At 33.1% G+C, this 19,674-nt stretch overlaps 2 protein-coding genes across 2 annotated transcripts in view; one reads left to right on the forward strand and one right to left on the reverse strand.

Annotated features, from left to right (window-relative positions):
• The window catches only part of TSG101 (tumor susceptibility 101), an 83,756-nt gene that overhangs the window by 40,145 nt on the left and 23,937 nt on the right, over positions 1 to 19,674 (forward strand). Inside the window, exons 6-7 of the mRNA XM_074274502.1 lie at positions 9,683 to 9,749; positions 15,193 to 15,284. Of these exons, the coding sequence (XP_074130603.1) occupies positions 9,683 to 9,749; positions 15,193 to 15,284 (159 nt within the window). The remainder of the gene's footprint in view (positions 1 to 9,682; positions 9,750 to 15,192; positions 15,285 to 19,674) is intronic.
• Positions 16,942 to 19,674, reverse strand: part of LOC141546569 (L-lactate dehydrogenase A chain-like) — a 69,159-nt gene continuing 66,426 nt past the window's right edge. Inside the window, 2 exon segments of the mRNA XM_074274503.1 lie at positions 16,942 to 17,928; positions 18,334 to 18,400. Of these exon segments, the coding sequence (XP_074130604.1) occupies positions 17,885 to 17,928; positions 18,334 to 18,400 (111 nt within the window). The 3' untranslated portion in view covers positions 16,942 to 17,884.

Consider the following 19,674-nt stretch of genomic DNA (forward strand, 5'->3'; position numbering starts at 1 on the left):
GAACATTCACCAAATTTTGAAGCTCCCAGGTTAAAGAGAAAATACAACTAAGAACAATGTAAAGGTGAAAGGATAATGCAAGATTTATCAGCTTTTGCATTTAAAAGACTGAAGGGAACTGATGCTGAGTGAAATGAACAGGACCAGGAGATCGTTATATACTTCACAACAATACTATATGATGATCAATTCTGATGGATGTGGCCATTTTCAATAATGAGATGAACCAAATCAATTCCAATAGAACAGTAATGAACTTAAACCAGCTACACCCAGCGAAAGAACTCTGGGAGATGTCTATTAACCACTACATAGAATACTCAATCCCTCTATTTTTGTCCACCTCATTTTGGATTTCCTTCACAGGCTAAATGTACACTATTTCAAAGTTCAATTTTTTTTTTGTACAGCAAAACAACTGTTTGGACATGTATACATATATTGTATTTAATTTATACTTTAACATGTATTGGTCAACCTGCCATCTGGGGGGAGGGGATTAGAACAAAAGGTTTGGCAATTGTCAATGTTGTAAAATTACCCATGCATATATTTGGTAAATAAAAACTACTAAATAAATAAATGAATAAAAGACTGAAGGGTATAGAAGAACAGAGGATCTGAGTTTTCAATCAACACTAACTTGCCCTACAAAGCTGAGTACAATTCTGCATTGGAGGGGAAGGGGGTAGAGCGGAGATATTTAATGAATTCAAGGACATTGAGGTATTAATAAGGAAAAGACAAGAACTGAATGGAAAATTTGACTTACAAGTATTAGCAGAAACAAGGTAAATATGAAAGACCAGATATTCTGATAATATTCTAGTTATTCTAATAATAAGAGCAAGCTTTAATTCTTATATGGAAAATTTATCTATAACATATCATTACTAGCATAGTTTAAAAGAATATATGTAGATAGAAGGCTTAGGATTGAGTTGAGGATGATGAGATGATCATTTAAAAAAAAATAATAGTTGCCCATCACTTGTTCAGACATTCCCCAATTGATAGCTGCTTCTTCCCCTCTCCCTTTCCAGTTCTTTTCCACAGAAAGGCAGCTGTTATAAATATTATTATTCATGTCCCTCCCTTCCCTTTTTTAAACTGTCTTTGATATTTAAACCTATAGTTTATTAGCTTTAGGGGTATAGTTCCAAATTGCCAGAATGGTAGGAATAGTTCACAGCTCTCTCAACTGTATTAACCTATCTGATTTCCTATGGTTCCTCCAACATTTGTTATTTTTCCTTTGTCTTGTTAGCTAATTTGATAAATGTGAGGTAATACTTCAGGATTTTAATTTGCAATTTTTGTGATTGTTGGTGATTTAGAGCATTTAAAAAAAATTTTCTGAGGCATTTGGGGTTAAATAACTTGGTCAGGGTCACACAGCTAGGAGGTGTTAAGTGCCTGAGACCAAATTTGACTTCAGGGCTGGTGCTGTCTATTCACTGTGCCACCTGGTTGTCCAGTAGAGCATTTTTTTAAAAGGCTTGATGGCTTGGGTGTTTTTTGTTTTGTTTTGTTTGCTGAAGCAATTGGGATTAAGTGACTTGCCCAGGGTTACACATGGCTAATCTGAAAATTACTTTTATGAATAGAAATTAAATTTTTTATTTAGTACCCTATATCTTAGAAATGAAATACAGATTTAGAAAATTTTGCCTCAAATATTTCCCCAGTTGTCACTTCCTAATTTTAAATGTGTTGATTGTATTTGTGCATACTTTTAAATTTTACGGAATAAGAATTATTCCATTTTGTCTCTTGACTCTTGCTATTTATTTTTTGGTCAGAAACTTTCCCCCATCTTTAGATCCAACAAGTGGTTTCTTTTGTGCTATAAGAATTTTTTTATGTTATTCTTTCTCTTAGTATATCATGTAAAATATTGGTCTATACCCAATTTATGCCAGACTATCATCCAGTTTTCCCCAGCCGTTTTTGGTAGTGTGCTTTTGCCCTGATAGCTCAAATTTGGGGGCTTATCAAACATTAGGCTTCATTAATTTCTGTATATTGCCTGTAAAAGAATACAAGTTTTTAATTCAATACTAAAAGTTTTTGACAACTACCGTATTGATATATAGTTTGAAATTTGGTATTGGCAAATTCTTTTCCACTTTTTTTCTTCAATTTCCTTTATATTCTTTACCTTTTGTTAGATTATTTTTTAAATTATATTCTAGCTTTGTAAAATAATCTTTTTGTGATTTTGTTGAGTTAGCACTAAATAACTACATTAATTTAGATAGATTTGACATTTTCATCATATTAGCTTGGCCTTCCCATTAGCAGTTCATATTTCACCAGTTATTTAGATATGTATTTATTTGTATAAAAAGTCTTTTGGAATCGTATTTATTTGGATTGTTAGTGGTAAACTCAAGTATTTTATATTGTCTGGAGTTATTTTAAATAAAATTTTCTTTCTACCTCTTCCTGCTGGACTTTTTGGTAATATACAGAAATACTAATGATTTTTATGGGTTTGTTTTCAAATGAACACTTTGCAGAAGCTGATAATAGTTTTGTTGTTGTTGTTGATTCCTTAAAGTTCTCTAGGTAAACCATCTTGTCATCTACAAAAAATGATAAATGTTTCCTATTTACTAATGCTTATTCAATTTATTTTTTAAATTTAATTTGTTATTATAGCATTCCTAGCACTGTATTAAATAGTGTGTGGGGAGCAGAGACCCTAACTCAAAATGACTACTTGGAGATCTCAAAGTGAAGGTAGAAAGATTTTATTAGAATTTCGGGAAAATCTCTGGGACCTCCAGAAGGAAGACAACGATTTCACAATAGGATAGCTCAGTTAAATAAGCAAGCACTACTCAACCCCTCCCAAAAATCCCCTTTTAGTCTAGATTGGCTCTTGCCATTACTGTTCCCTTATATGTCGAGTGAGATGATAATGGGTAGACTAGAGATGAAGTAACTATGTAACTATACAAAAAGTTTCATTTTGGGGCAGCTAGGAGGACTTGACTTCAAATGTGGTCTCAGACACATAACACTTACTAGCTATGTGACCCTGCACAAGTCACTGCCTCAGCAAAGTTTTTTTTTTAAGTTTTATTTCTTCAGGGTCACATGATTTGTAGGAAATCAAAATTGAGGTGTAAGGCATCACATACTTTGCCAGATAGTTTCTGAGAAATCACATTCTTGCCCCACACAATAGTAATGGTGATAAAAAACATCTGTGTTCCTATTAAAGACAGTATTATCCTCCCAGTTTCCAACTTAGTTATCATCCTCAGCTTCTTATTCTTTCTCAATACCCACCCTTTCCATCCCATGTTATCATGGCCTCTGGATTTTACTTTGCAACTTATCTTGAATATAACTCACTTCTTTCTTATACTCTTGCCATTTTGATTCAAACTCTCATCACCCATATCTGCCAGCCCCCAAAGTGATTTTCCTGAAGTGCAGAATAATCAACTCATGTGATTTCCTGTTGCTACAGAAACAAAAAAAAATTTTCAGTTTTTAATTTTCAATTCCAAATTTTCTCCCTCCTGCTTTTCACCCATCCATTGACAAGGCATGATATGATCAGTTACAACATAATAATTGGTCCGTGTTGTGAAAGAAAAAAAAAATAGTGAAAGGAAATTTGCTTCAGTCATTCAGAGTTCTTCATATTTAGCATCCCCTCTAGTTTTCTTATACCTTACTCCTTGCCATGAACTATTTGATTCAGTATCATAGGCCTTTTGGTTGTTGCATGAACAAGATATTCTCTCAATTCCAAGCTTCCTTTGACTGTTCCCCATATCTAAAACCACTCTCCCTTCTAATCTACATTCAATTCTATATTATAAAATCCCATCTTCTATAGAAAATCTTATCTTGTCCTTAATTCTAGTGTCTGCCTTTTAATTTTTTCATTTTTAATCTGTCTAGTTTGTTTATACATATCTGCCTGTTGTCTTCCTCTTGAAATGTAAGCTCCTTTAAGAGTAGAGACAATATCTCTCTCTCTCTCTCTCTCTCTCTCTCTCTCTCTCTCTCTCTCTCTCTCTCTTTTTTTTTTTTTTAAATTTTTAAATCTCCACTTCGAAGTACACTGCTTGATACAGATAATGATGACTCTTGGTTTTAGATAGATAATACTTATTATAAGGAAAGCTTTTTTTATTCCCTGTGCTTTTTACCAGTAGGCTAGGTATTGAATCTTCTCAAGAGCCTTTTCTGCACCTGTTGATAGTCATTTGATTTTTGTTGTTTTTGTTACTAATGTGATCTTTATAATTTTCATAATATTAAACCAACCCTGTATTTCTGGTGTAAATCAAGCCTGGTCATCTTGTGAAATCTTTATAAATACATTATTCTAATCTTGCTAATATATTATTTAAATTTCTCTATTTTGACTTTCTTAGGTGTAGGTATCAAGATTCCCTTTTTTGTTACAAGAATTTGGTAGGACTTTTTCTTTTCCAATTTTCAAATGTCTTGTAGTATTAGAATAATCATTTTTTAATATTTTCAAATTTTTCTTGTAAAGTTATTTGGGTGTTGTGATTTTATTTTTAGATGTTCAGTTTCTTTTAAATTGGGTTAAGTATTCTATTTCCTGTTTTCTAAATCTGGGCAATTTATGTTTTTATAAATATTCATCCATTTAATTTAGCCTGTCAGTTTTATTGTCATAGAATTTGGCAAAATAATTCCTTAACAATTTTTAAAATTTCTTCATTCATTGTGAATTCTCTCTTCATTAGTTTAGTTTATTGGGCTTTTTAAAAAACAGCTCCTAATTCTTATTCCCTAATCAAATAATATTTATTTGTTTCTGGGTTTTGTTTTTAGCTTTTGATTTTCAGGATTTCTTTTTTGGTATTTAATTAGGAATTTAAAATTTTTGTCTTTCTAATGTTTGTTTGTTTTTATGGGTTTTTTTGGTTAAATGTCCATTTTGTCCATCTGCTCTTTTCTCCTTTATTCTCTCATTTTCCATGCTTCTTTATTCTGATCTATTAGATAAGAGAATAATAGGGTTCTTTAATCCAAAGAAATAAAATATGTAGAATTTTAATACTTTAAAAAAATAACTCAGGATATCTTTAATGAAAATATCACCTATTTTGTTGATTCATACCAATGGCCTTTCAAACGCAAGATATTAAATAAAAAAAAATTTGCATAGCTTTCATTAGTAAAGAAATAGCAAGGAATAAAAATGTTCTCTTTCTTAGCAGCATGATTCTACTCCATGAGACTTTAATTCTTGACTTTGATACCATGTGATCCTGGTCCTCTAATCTTCCTATGCCTCAGTTTCTTTACAGAATTCTTTGCTTTTTTTACACTCATTTCCCAGTGTTCCTTTTCTGGGTGTAGCTGATTCTGTCCATCATTGATCAATTGGAATTGGATCAGCTCTTCTCTATGTTGAAGATATCCACTTCCATCAGAATACATCCTCATACAGTATCATTGTTGAAGTGTATAATGATCTCCTGGTTCTGCTCATTTCACTCAGCATCAGTTGATGTAAGTCTCTCCAAGCCTCTCTGTATTCCTCCTGTTGGTCATTTCTTACAGAACAATAATATTCCATAATATTCATATACCATAATTTATCCAACCATTCTCCAATTGATGGATATCCATTCGTTTTCCAATTTCTAGCCACTACAAAAAGGACTGCCACAAACATTTTGGCACATAAAGGTCCCTTTCCCTTCTTTAGTATTTCCTTGGGATATAAGCCCAGTAGTATGGCAGAAACTAGGCATGGATCCACATTTAACACCACGTACTAAGATAAGATCAAAATGCAGCCAAGATTTAGGCATAAAGAACGAGATCATAAATAAATTAGAGGAACATAGGATAGTTTGCCTCTCAGACTTGTGGAGGAGGAAGGAATTTGTGTCCAAAGGAGAACTAGAGATCACTATTGATCACAAAATAGAAAATTTTGATTACAGCAAATTAAAAAGGTTTTGCACAAACAAAACTAATGTAAACAAAATTAGAAGGGAAGTAACAAATTGGGAAAACATTTTTACAGTTAAAGGTTCTGATAAAGGCCTCATCTCCAAAATATACAGAGAATTGACTTTAATTTATAAGAAATCAAGCCATTCTCCAATTGAAAAATGGTCAAAGGATATGAACAGACAATTTTCAGATGATGAAATTAAAACTATTTCCACTCATATGAAAGAGTGTTCCAAATCACTACTGATTAGAGAAATGCAAATTAAGACAACTCTGAGGTATCATTACACACCTGTCAGATTGGCTAAGATGACAGGAACAAATAATGAATGTTGGAGGGGCTGTGGGAAAACTGGGACACTGATGCATTGTTGGTGGAGTTGTGAAAGAATCCAACCATTCTGGAGAGCAATCTGGAATTGTGCCCAAAAAGTTATCAAAATGTGCATACCCTTTGACCCAGCAGTGAATTCTTTGCTTTTTTCACGATATCTTATGATTTATATTTGTAAATCTTGAGGTGCTTTGTAAATTTGAACTATGATGATTTAGATTTTCTTTAAAGAGAAAAATGAAGACCAAATCAACACAAGCTGTTAGCTTTTTTATTTATTTATTTTTTTTAACTCTTGGGGTTTTTGCCTTTTGTTCTGATTTTTCTCTCCCAATATGATTCATAAGGGAAATTTTTTTTTTAATTCTCTAAAACAGCATGATACATTTTTACCTTTCTTAAGTTAAATCTCCATTATATATCCTCATGTATTTCACCAAACAGCTGTGAAAACCTAACTCTTAAAGGCAGCAAAGTGTTTTATTGTCAACTTTGATTAATGCTGTTCTAATAATAAATGATGTATACTGGATTATTGCTCTCATTTAACAAGATAGCTATTAGGTGATGAGTTATTTGGCTATGACAACATAGAAAAATTTAAAGTGACCCTCAATTCTGTGTAACTCCTATATAATTCCTTGGGATACTATAGTATCAAAGGACTGAGAATCAGTTTTTAGACTAATATTTACAAATATTTCATATTTATTAAGTGTGAGCTTTTAACTACATAGTATATACCCCAAAGAATGAAGCATATATGTCGTATCTTTGTTGATATTAACATTATAAATAAAATAGCAGTTCACATTCAGTGCTTAAAGTAATATTAAAAAATAGAGAAAGAAATGAGAATATAGTATTTATATAGTTTGAAGCTAACTTATTTAAATAAATTGATGTTAAAAATAATAAAAAGAAATGGGTGAAAATTAAGATACTGATTTAAAATGAGGCAGTCTAAAGAACCCAGAAATAATAGTTAGTGTTTCATTTGTTTTTTAAGTTTTACAATAGCTGTATATAGATTATTTCATTTAATCCATTAGTCTGCCAAGAGCTTGTTCTTCCTACTTAAGCTATTCTTCTCCTTTGTTCTACAGTCTTTCTTTCCAAGATCACCTGAATCTTTGAATTTTTTTTTTGCTTTTCTTTGGTTTTATTTTTTGTGTTAGGTAATCAGACTTAAGTTACTTGCCTTGATCACACAGCTACTAAGTGCCAAGTGTCTAAGATATTCAAGTGCCAATAGCCAATGCTCCATCCAATGTGGGTTCGTGTTCCATCCAGTGTGCTATCTATCCTGCTGCCCTAATCACTGGAACTTTGCTCTTTATAATCTTTATTCAGCTATATCTGCTTAATAAACACATCTAGATCTACCATCCAACCCCATTAAGTGGTTTTCCTATATTTCTTTATTGTCTTTTTCACTATTCATCCCCTAGTGACTGATTTCTAGGCCCATGATAGCTGAAACTGTTATTCTTATAGTTATCAGTGATCTGTTAAATCCACTGGCTTTTTCCTTCCCCTGAGGATTCTTGACCCCCTTGGTCCTTTAATACTTTCTTTACCTTCCTAAATAATCTTCTTTGAAGTTATTTGTGACTTTTTTTCAGATTTTATTGCCTGTTTGATCATGCTTTCTGTGGTAAATCACATCCTCATCCCACCCTTTGCAAAGGTGCCTTGGAATTTTCTTCCTACTCATCTCATCTCTTCAAGTCCCAGTTAAAATCCTACCTTCAACAAAATTTTTTTTCTATTGTTCATTATCTCCCTTTATCTTCTCTACTTCTTGTTAGGACATGGTTGTTTTCATATTTTCTTACCTATTAAACTGAGCTTCCTGTTGTTTGATTGATGGTGTACTTATTTGTAAAGGATACTGATGGAAAACTATGAGTATTATCACCACCCATAATTAAAAAGAATAAACAAGAAAACAAATTTGTAAAATTTTATGTGAGACCCAGTTAAAGCCAGACTATCCTGGGACCCTTTATAGATAAAACTTGGAGAAAGACAGCAAGTAGATACAAAATGGACACGGTTTTCCAATGCACCATATTTGAAATCTGATATCTTATTAAAGCTATATGTTTTATAAGGAAGGATAGATGGCATTTAAGAAGTTAAACATCAGAAAAGTGGCTGGCTCTAATCGAATCAGGTACTGGGATAAAAAAAATCCATAATGGAAAACAGTGGAATCAAAGGTGCTTTTAAGATTTTCTTTAAAATGAGGATGAATCCAAAAATTAAAAAAGGAATTAAAAATGATAAAGGACATTATCATTATTCCCCAAAGATAACAATTATCCATATATAATCAATGCTGAGAAAATAACAGATAAATAAGACACAATCTGCCACAATGACTTTAAATTTTAGTAAAGAGCTTATATGCTGTTCACATGTAAATGGTGGTTATTTTCCCTATTTGATATCCTGTGGGTGATGGTAAAGATATTAAGAGAACTCACCAGGGCTGTTGAAACTGAGTTTTAAAAATAGGAAAATTAAACTTCCTATAGCATAATTTGTAAGATCTCCTGAGTCCCATTTGCCCCTTACCTTTAGGCTATCACTCCAAAGTTTCGTCACTGCCAGTGGCATAACTTTAGAATTTGTTAAAAATATTTTTTTCAACTTGATTTGCTTGTTACTTTATATATGTAATAGCAATAGATTGTTTCTTTAGTTGATATGATAGAAGTATATCATTTCTGTGTATCGTAATAAGATCATGTTAGTAATGAAAAACAGCTATTTGTTTTGCCTATTCCATAATTGTGGATAGAAACATATGATAGTATATGTAAAAGCACTTTAGTTATACAATTTTACAAAAATTAGAGTTGCTGTTATAAAATAAACCTTTTTTTCCCCTGAGGCAATTGGATAAGACCAGTTTTTTAATAGCTAACTTCTAACCAGAGGAGGGCAATACAGCCTTCCTTTAAACTGAGCCAGTTTCAGTGTCAGGTTTGAGTAGTCTTTGGAAGAGCAATAAGAATCCTTTAGAGTAAAGAGTAATTTATATTAAAGTTATTATGACTAAAGACTCTTTTCTTGTATAGTACTGGTGATCTACTATAGTAATAAGAAAATTCGTGACATGTTAGAAATCACCTTTTTTTATGTTTTATGCCATTTTTTGATGGACAAGGTGACTGTCAGAACTGGTTTTTATTTGTAAGTACTTACAGCTTGCATTAAAGCTTTTTTTTTTTTTTTTTTTTTACAGGGGTTTTTGTTTGTTTTTACCGTTTATGAAATTTTATTTTGATTGGGGAGGGGTGTGTGTGTGTTGTTCAGATATTATTCCTTATTTATTTTGATATTAAGAAGTGTTTAAATTGTGTTTAGCTTCCTATATGCCAGGTATGCCAAGTGGAATGACTCCATATCCTCCTGGACACCCTCCCAATCCCAGGTAATAAAAGATCAATATTTTGGTTGGTATTATTTGAAATTCTACTGTCATTTCAATTTTGTTAAAATAATAATTATTAGTTAACATGTGCTAATTAAGTTAGTAATGGTTTTATATAGACCTAAATCGAATTGATCAACTAAACTAATCGTTGCATATTATCTAAATTTAATTAAAATGGAGCCTTTTCTCTCCCTGGAGAAATGCTGTATTTCTTGAAGGAAAACAAAGAGGGAGTCGTGATTATTGTTGTTGTTTTAATACTTAGAAGAGATTTAGCTTGTCTTCTTGTTAATAATGAATGGGAATACTAAACATTTTTTAAAAATTCTATGGAAGCAAGTCTGTATTGATTTTTAAAAGCTATTACAAATTCTTAAGATCCTTGCTAGTGGTTTACATGCAATATCCTTAGGGACTTCACTTGGCATTTATTTGATATTCATTGTATTATCTAAATATACAATGGATTCCAACTCATAAATGATCATATTTGCATCTGATATCATTTCAGTCTAGATCTATTAAACAAAGGAATCTTCAATCCGAGCTTACTCTTTCCACTTTTGTCCAAATTGCTGGCCATTAGGTTTCCTGACATTTGATTTTTTGATCCCATAGATAATTCATGGTTTTTGTTCATTATCCTTACTTCCTGATCCATCTTGCATTTTTTTTTTTCCAGCTCATTTTGAGGAGGAGAAAGCTGAAACCCAGAGAGGTTAAACAAATTGCTTATGGTCACAAACATAAGAAAGTAGCAGAGTAAGGATTTAAGCTCAGATTTACTTACAAATCTAGTACTTTTTCTTGTGTAGCATACTATCTGTTCATTTCCGGTCACATCTACTTTCTGTAGGTTATCTCATATCACATGGCCCTCAGACAGATTTTGCACATTGTCTTGCATTACTAGCAGTCACTATTGCTAAGATATCATGGATAAGTAAAATTCACAAATGATGCCAAGAATGAGGTTTGAGGATAAGTCTCTTCTTGTATTAAGCCTTTACCAAAGATCATTTTGCATCTTATTCTGATCTTTTCCCACTAATAGATAGCAAAACCATGGTTTGATAGTCCATAAGCAAAAAAGTCAACATTTAAAATTTGATGTTAAAACATCTTAATCTTTATTTTCCCATGTCCTTTTCTCAGTAGAAATTTATGAAGGTCTTTGAGAAGATTGTAGTCCTCTGAAGAGTTTCCTCAATTCTTGTTATTTCTCAGCATTATTATTCAGCTCTTCCTCAAAGGAAAGTAGAGGGGTATCTACTTGCTAAGGCAAATTCCTGCTAACTAGGTCTTTGTTCCTATTTTCCTCTAAGACCTTGTTTTGTTGCTCCCTTTTTGAACACAGCTTCCTCCCCCCCCCCCTTTTTTTTAATATGTGTGCCTTTCCCTTTCCCAAACCATGATCACCTCAATCCTAAAATTAGATGAATTAATCTTTATTCCATCTGGGTAGCATGCCATTTCTTATTTCTTTGTAATGGCCAAATTAATTGAACAGTTGCTCAAATACTTCAACTTCCTCATTCTTTTTGACTAATAGTTATATAATTTCTATTCCTAAAGCTGAAACTGAAATTATCTCTTAAAATTCATAGATAATTTCTTAATCAAGTATAGCTTGTCTCTTTTCATCTCCTTTAGCTTCCTGTATAGAAAGTATACAAAAACTGGTTTTTCCTCTATGACCTTGGGTTGGATTTCTGCTGATTTCTTGTGTGATCTGAGCAAATTTATAACTTCTCTGAGTCTTGGCTTCTTTATAAATTGAGAGGATTATCCTGCATGTTCTCTAAGGGCCTTTATATCTCTAAGTACTATGCTTCCATTACCTTCTAACTTCACTATTTTGATCAGTGGTCACCGTTTACTTAGTCTCCATTGCTTCTTATATCCATTTATAATGTGTTGATGATTCTTCCACATGTTTCTTGTATTAGCCTCCTCTTCTGTTCTCATTCCTATCACCTAATAAATTTATCTTTTTGTATTCCCATTTCCATTTCCTTCCTTCTCTTCTTCAGATTATCTTCTAGTACCGCTTTTGATCTGCCAAGTAAAGTTCAGACTTCTTTTTATACTACTCAAGACATTTTATAATCTATAATCATGCTACTTTTCCAGCTTCGTGTCACATTCTCCCTTCTGTATAAAGCATGATTAGACTTGTTTTGCCTGACTCTAAAGGGCAGTAGTAGTACCAGGAGATAGAAATTAGGGAGAGGCGATTTTAGCACGAAAATTTTAATAACCATGATCCCAAGTAGTCTGGCTGCTTTGAGGTAGGGAGAATCTATCTGATTTTCAGATAGATGCTCCATGACCATAGGGAATGTGAGTAAAGAGGATATATTTCTAGTTCAGTTATGGGTTAGACTTGAATAGATATCTGGAAAGATTTGCTTCTGTAATTTTAAAGACAAGAAGTTGTTATTGTTGCTGTTGATTTTAGTTTTTATGGACCAATTTAAAATATGGCTAATTTTAAAGTTGTAGTTGTAGTTGTAGTTTACATTAGCCAAGCATATTTTCCTGGTTAAATGAAGGTAGTAGTCTTATTAGGTACTCTGTGATAGTCAGATTATGTCCTGAATACATAAAGAAGCTGTCAATAATATAATAATAGAGTGATGAGTTTGTTAACAGTGTCATTAAAAATATTTCAAGGCACAGAGAAAGCTTTGGAGATGAAAAACTATATCGAGAAAGATTTTGTGTGTGTGTGTGTGTGTGTGTGTGTGTGTGTGTGTGTGTGTAAAATTATGGGCCTAATGAGAAGACTAAATGTTAAGTGCAAATCTAGCTAAGTTCATAAAGGGTCTTCATTAGCCTCCATAGCCATCATTGAAAGGAAAAAGTTCCGTATTAAGAGGAGGCCCATCTTTTCATCATTACTAGGAACAACTGCTGAGCCACTGTTACCAACAATCAAGTAGGCATAGAAGCTCAGGCTGTAACTCTAGACAGTTTTTCTAGCCAGTCTTCAAATGATTCCAAAGAGGAAATTGTTATGGAGAAGGGCCTTGCCATAATCATCTGCCACACACAGGGCAAGCCAGCCAATTTAGCTGAAATAGCAACGCAGCCAGAAAGAAAGGAAGGGAGGGACCATGGGCCAGGCCAAAGTCTGCATTGCTTACTGTCTTCCCTCAGATTCTGATGGACAAAAAATTCTGAATCTAATTGCCTTGTAAATAACAGTCCACAGCTACCACCCTGGGAAGGAACCCCTGTGAGGTGTTGCCTCCAATGACTGCTGCAGGTACTTCAACTGTAGCTACTGAAGATCAAGAAAAGAAAAGTTTTGCTTTCAAGAACTTGGCACTATTATAGATTCACCATCAGAACCTGGTATCATTTTATCCATAGAAATAACATTAAAGAGGCATTTCTTTTTGATTTGAAGCTAAAATCTTCATATGTGTTGTCTTACTTTTTATTACTGGAGAACAAGAACTATGTTAATTTTCTATTTATATCTCTAGTACTTAGCATACTCCATTGCTACATAGCAAGCACTTAATAAATGCTTTTGATTTATTCACTTAATCACAGATTCCTAAAAAGTGAAAGTATTGATTTAAAATAGCATTTATTTGCTGTTGACTTTGTGAGAGGCATTGTGAGAGATTAAAAAATAGCAGACAACTCTTTTCTTTTGTATTACTTACAGTTGAATAGAAAAGATTTTTTTTGTGCTATTCCAAAGAAATTACAATTTAAAAATATCTTATGTTATTTTTAAAAAAGAATTTTTAATATTTGGCAATGAAGTTGCCTCATGAAGTAAAGCTTTCTCTGGAAGTACTGTATGGAAAATATTCTCTTAGGGGTGTCAAGAGAAAGGATTCTTTCTTTGCAAAGGAGATTTATGTAAATTAGTGTGATCAAACATAAGGAGCTCTGTCTGTTGCATGTTGATTTAGAAAAGCACCTATTAATATTATCTTTGTTCTATTGTGTTATTTATTTTGTTAAATGTTTCCCATTTATCTTTGTACACTATTAGAGAGTATTGCCTTTTTTATAGGATTGAAACTTCTGCTTTAGATTTTCTCTATCATTCTTTCCCACAGTAAGAATGAATATATCTATCCATAGGCAGTCTGTTAACTTTGTGCCAGGTGCTAAACTAAATGCTGGGACTAAAAAGGAAAACGAAAAAAAAGAGTCCTTAAAGGAGGGAGGTGACTTATACAAGTAAAGGTGTTTGTTAGACACCTTTAATTATATGGTAATTTTAATTAATTTATATTTTTAGTAAATTATGATAATTTATGGCAAATTTAATTATTGATAATAATTATATGGTAATTTTAGAGATTAGGCATTAATATATGGAGGACCTAGAAAGACAACCTATGGAAGACAGAACCTTAACATTCTTTGAGGGAAAAGAACTAGTATTTTTATAATTATATAAAATGCAAAGTTTAGGAAGACCATTAGCATTTGGTAAGATTAGAAAAGAACTTGTTTTGGAATTTGGTGCTGGAACTTTGATTTGAAAGAAGAAAGGTATTCTGTGAGTCAAAAATATCTAGGCACTGCCGTCCTGTGCAAAGTTTAGGAGGATGAGATAATATACCAAGTGTGAGGAGCAAAGAAAACTAGTTTTTTTGGAGAGTTCAGGATTAGAAATATAGGTTGGGATTAGGTGTAAAGGACATTAAAGTCAAGCAGAAATTTATTTTCATTCTAGAAGTATTTATTAATATAAGTCTCGAGAGAGATGACAGTTCAGCTTTGTGGAAAACTGATTAGATTAGAGAAGAGGTTGGTATATTCAGATTAGGAGGCCATTGCAAAATACTAAGCAAGAGATGGTAAGGGCCAATCAGAACCAAAGTGTAGTGATTATATAAGCAATAAGAAAGGGTTAATGAATTGGGGGTATATTATGGAAATAGAATTCACAGTTTGTCAGTTGATTGGATATGTGGGGTAAAGGAGAGTTAAGATTTGATGCTAACTCAGTGGAAAGGTAGGAAGAGGCCAGTTTATGAAGGGTTTTAAAAGACTGTTAGCATTTTGGTCTCTTTCTGATGAGGAAAGCATTGATGGAGGCACAAATTTTGTTCTGGCTATAATGTCAGAACATTTTTGAAGCGTGGAAGAACATTTATAACTACTACATACTCAACCTGCAGACTCTTAAAATTATTTTCTTTTTTAAACCACTTTATTGTTGCCTTTTCTTTTAACATCATGCTTATTTTTACTTTTTCACTCCTCCTTCCCTGCCCAATAAACATTCCCTTTTAGCAAAGTTGGGAAGGGGGAGTAATTCTGCATAATTAATTGATATTTAGTTATGTTTAAATAAGCAATATTCCATATTCATTCTATCTCATCTTTTTGTTGAAAACAGACCTAGAGTTGCTAAAACTCTATTGCCATAATACTTACTCTTACACTTTTTCTTTTAAAGTGGTTTTCCAGGTTATCCTTACCCACCAGGTGGACAGTACCCTCCAACCACAAGTTCACAATATCCTTCTCAGCCTCCTGTGACCACTGTTGGTAAGTAGCTTTGAGAATATTTTTTGTTGTTGTTGTTTTCTATTGTATTCTATAAATGGCAATTTCATATATGGGTATGTCATGAATTTTTTTTTTTTTAATTAACTTTTTGATAGAATGTTTCAGGTATAAATGACCTTTTAAAAATAATTTAATTTTTTTCATGTGGATCAGGCACCTAAAGAAACTGTTATGAATGTATAAAAACATGTATTTTGTGTTGTGTTTTGGAAACTCAACATTTTGAATTTGTTGGAAATTATTAAGGTGGCACTGATTACTACTAGTAAGGAAAATGTATTAAAAATAAAAAGTGGCATTGGTTAATGTGGGTGAGTCAGGTAAGAATTACTTAACATTTAACAACAGTGAGAAATTTTAGTGAACTTGTAAAATTTTTGTGTGGTGTTCTTAAAAAATACATTTTATAGCCTGATATAATAAAAATTGCTTGCAACTCAACTTTTCTTTAATTCAGAATAGTAGTAAATAGGTTTCCCTGCCATTGTAGTTTGTGAATATGTTAGAACTGGTAAATATATCCGAACCTCTTTTTCTGTACTATTTGTAACACAAATGTGTTTTAGGCATTAACATTCTAATGACTTAATGTCTTTTTTCACTTTTAAATATGATCTTGGCCTTGCTTCACTTATTTGTTTTGTAGCATAATTAAAAGGACTGGTAGGAATTATAAGGTAAATGTGAATTTAAATTGCATCCTCGACACTGATTCATTGACCTTAGCAATACTGTTACGGGTTTCTCTTCAATAGGCCTGTAATTTCTCAATGTGAGTACTCCCTATTCCAACATGATCACAATCCTTCTATATTTTAGTAGATGGTCTTTTGAGAGTTTTGGTGGACAGACTATTTGTCATCTTGCAGTTAGCCTGAAGATGAGTCTCTTTGTACTTAGATGGACTGGTCCTCATACAGCAGATGTACAGTCTATCACTAAACACTTAGTTTTGGAGTCTTTCTGATTTATATTTATATTCTGATGAAATAGCCTTTGAGACCCCAGAGTCATTTGTGACATGATAAGTCATTATATTTAGAATATTGATCAAAGATATTGATTTGTCTAATGAAATATTTGTGCTTGATAATTAGCAAAATATTGATAATTGCCGTTTCTTTTTTGAGATACAGTACAGTATTATATTGTAGCACTTGTCATTTGGGGAAGAAAAATTATCTGTGCAAACCAAAGGGCTGGTGATTGGGTGGTATTTTTAATTTGAATGAGCAATATTTCAGAAATAGATTAAAGCATTTGAAGCAGGAATTTTATTTTCTTAGAGTAGGAGTTGAGTATTTTAAAGGTTAAAACTAATTTAACCTTTTTGTGAGAGTCAGGTATGGTGGCATATGTCTGTAGTCTTTGGTATTAGGAAGGCTGAAATGGATGCTTCATTCAGGAATACTGAGATGAAATGGAACTAAAGGTGATTGGTGTCTGCACTTAGTATAACATTAGTCTGGCAAATCCTTCAGGAGCCACGGTTTTATTTTGTAAGTCAGAGCTCTCATTCCAGTCAGTAGTGGGGCCATGCCACAAATTGCTGGTGTACTTTCAGAATTGATGAGGAAGGGAAATCCAATTCAACAACAACAACAAAAAAAACACCACAAAATGAAAACAACCTATTTTGAAAGCAGTTTCGGATATCTTTTAATGCATTTATTCTTTTCCTTTTTTCCCCCCCGGTATTTCTCTGGAATTTTGTTGGTCCATTTTTTCTGGTATTTATTTCTCTGGAATTTTTGTGCTATGCTGTGCATAGCAAGTAGTTAATTATACTTTAAAACTAATTGAATAAAGAATAGAACTCTGGAAGCATATTTGGAATATTAATCACAAATAGGTGATAATTACTGTATGTGCTTGATATCATGAAAATAGTCATTGTGCTGAAACTCAGCACAATTTATGGTTGATGGTATATAGATGGAGTGGTTGAAGATGCCATAAGGATATCTGTTTTTGAAGGACTTTATACTGAGGTGTCTGGTTGCTGGATTTTTTTTTTTTTTTTTTTTTTTTTTTTTTTTTTTTTTTACTGGGACTACTGGGATTGCAGTCTTATCTTGAGACAATAATAGAGCTGACCGTGGAAGCAGGCTTTTGGACTCAATGTTGAAGGTTCATTTCATGATCCTGTCCAATGAAGTTTTTCAAAAGCCACCATGGAAAACCAAGTGGTTATTTTTAGTTTTTACATTGCCTGAGCAATAATTTCCCACGAGTTGAATTCACATATTTAGAGAACCAGCTCTTGACTGTGTAGTAAAAAGTTGGCTGAGCCGTGAATACGGATGTCTAGTAAGGGAGAGTTATCACGCTTGGTGTGATGAGCCTGACTGGACAGTTGGAATAACACTTTTAATAAATTTGTTTTGTTCTTTAGGGGATGGGGAAACTTATCATCTATGAATAATCTTTTCCCCCAAAAGCCATTGTAAGACCAAGTGTGTTTTAGGACATCATCCTTGCAGGTGACTACCAAAAATGTATTCCACTGGAAGATCAGCCATAAAGGATGTGGAACTTGGATTACTTTCCTTAGATTTTCTATCCAGTGCAGGCATTGTTTACCAGCAAAGGCATCTGAAGGAAGGTAAACTTTTCTTGATACCTGTGGATGAAACGTAAATAAAATTTAAGTTTATGCTTCTCCAGATTATATAATGTATTTTTTTTTTTAAACAAATGGGATTCTTTAAAAATAAAAAGGATTGGGAATACAACTTTGCCAAAATGTAGAAGAAAATAAAATTATAAACTTAGCACTACTAGACCACGATCACATTAAAAGGATCTGAGTTCAGGAGAAAACATTAATACTTGTTTGTGTTCTCTTAATAGCAGATGCCAGAAGAAAGCAGAAGCAGGTATGGATTTGTGGTCATTCGTATGTATTCTGGGCAGAAAAACGGGCACTCAAGAGAAGCTTTGGTCCACAGCTGGGCATTCGAGTGGAGGATGCCAAACTCCACTGGCTAGGAAAGAGTGGCATGATGTGGGATCAATTAATACCCACCTTGATTCATGCACGGCGGCATCTGCCAGATCCTGATGTGCTGGTGATACACCTGGGTGGCAATGATCTGGGAGCAATAAGATTGTTGGATATTATGATCCGAATTAAGAAAGATTTAGGATTTATCAAGCAAATGTTCAAGAACGTCATTATAGTGTGGTCCAACATTGTGCCCCGAAAAGCATGGAACCAAGAAAAACCTCAGAAGGTTATGTATAAATGTATGAAGAGGGTCAATCTAGAAATGAGCAACTTTATGAAGACCATTGGAGGATGCGTTATCAAGCACGACACCCTTGTACCAGCATCTCCAGGTTTATTCCATCTAGATGGTGTCCTTTTATCAGAGAGTGGTACCGATGTCTTCAACCTGGATTTGCTTAGTGTTTTGGAAACTCTGATTTAACTGAGGGAATTTTGGGGGTGGGTGGGAGGGGGAGGGAAGAAAGGCTAAAAGGAGCACTTCTGGCCTAGGAACCTGACCCAAAGTAGGAAAATGTTTGGACACCTCAGGAGGAATTCCCACTAAACAAGGGTAACTTTTGCCCTTGGAGAGACTAATATGCCTACATCATATCTAAAGGGACAGTTTTTTTGGACTGATCTAATTCCCTGAAGGGATAGTGGCCAAAATGGCAGAAAGCATTGATTTCTCCTTTGTTACAGTGGAATACTGTACCCAAATGGAAAGTTGTGTTTTCTAACAGGACCTGTTTGATATGATTTTTTAAAAATTCCATTTCTTTTCTTTTTGGTGTATGAAGTAATGCTTGTAATTTATTTCAAGAGATACTGTCAAATAGGTTAGGCCTCATATTTTTACATACAGATCTTTTTGGTATGTCCTGAGTTAACAAATAACTGGTGTTGGAAAAACTATTTTAAGTGTCCTGAAATATGGTGTCTATTTTTTATAATTTCTTTTTGACACTAAAAAACAAAAAAAAGTTTGTTTCTCTACCATTTGTTCTCTATTCCAGTTGCATAATTCTCCCTTCCCCGTTTCTGGCATAACTTTAGTGTACTTTGGGGTTGGGTTTTGTTTTGTTTTGTTATTTACCAGTATAACAATAATGGTATTTAAGCTCTGGCTATAGAGTATTGAGTAGTCACATTTGGTTTTTTTGGATCAACCCTATACCATTTGTGTCTCCCATAGTGATGTTTTTCATGTGTGTCACACACATTATAGATGTAATTTCTCTAGTTAATAGGCCCACAATTTTGGTTTGCTTTTTGAAACTACATTACGCTACTAAAGATTTCTTACATAGTGATCTTAATATCCAGTATTTTGATTTATGCTTTCCAAGGGAAAATTTTAGGGCCCAAATCAAATTT

Source organism: Sminthopsis crassicaudata, chromosome 6, assembly GCF_048593235.1.
Source record: "Sminthopsis crassicaudata isolate SCR6 chromosome 6, ASM4859323v1, whole genome shotgun sequence".
Taxonomy (NCBI): Eukaryota; Metazoa; Chordata; class Mammalia; order Dasyuromorphia; family Dasyuridae; genus Sminthopsis; species Sminthopsis crassicaudata.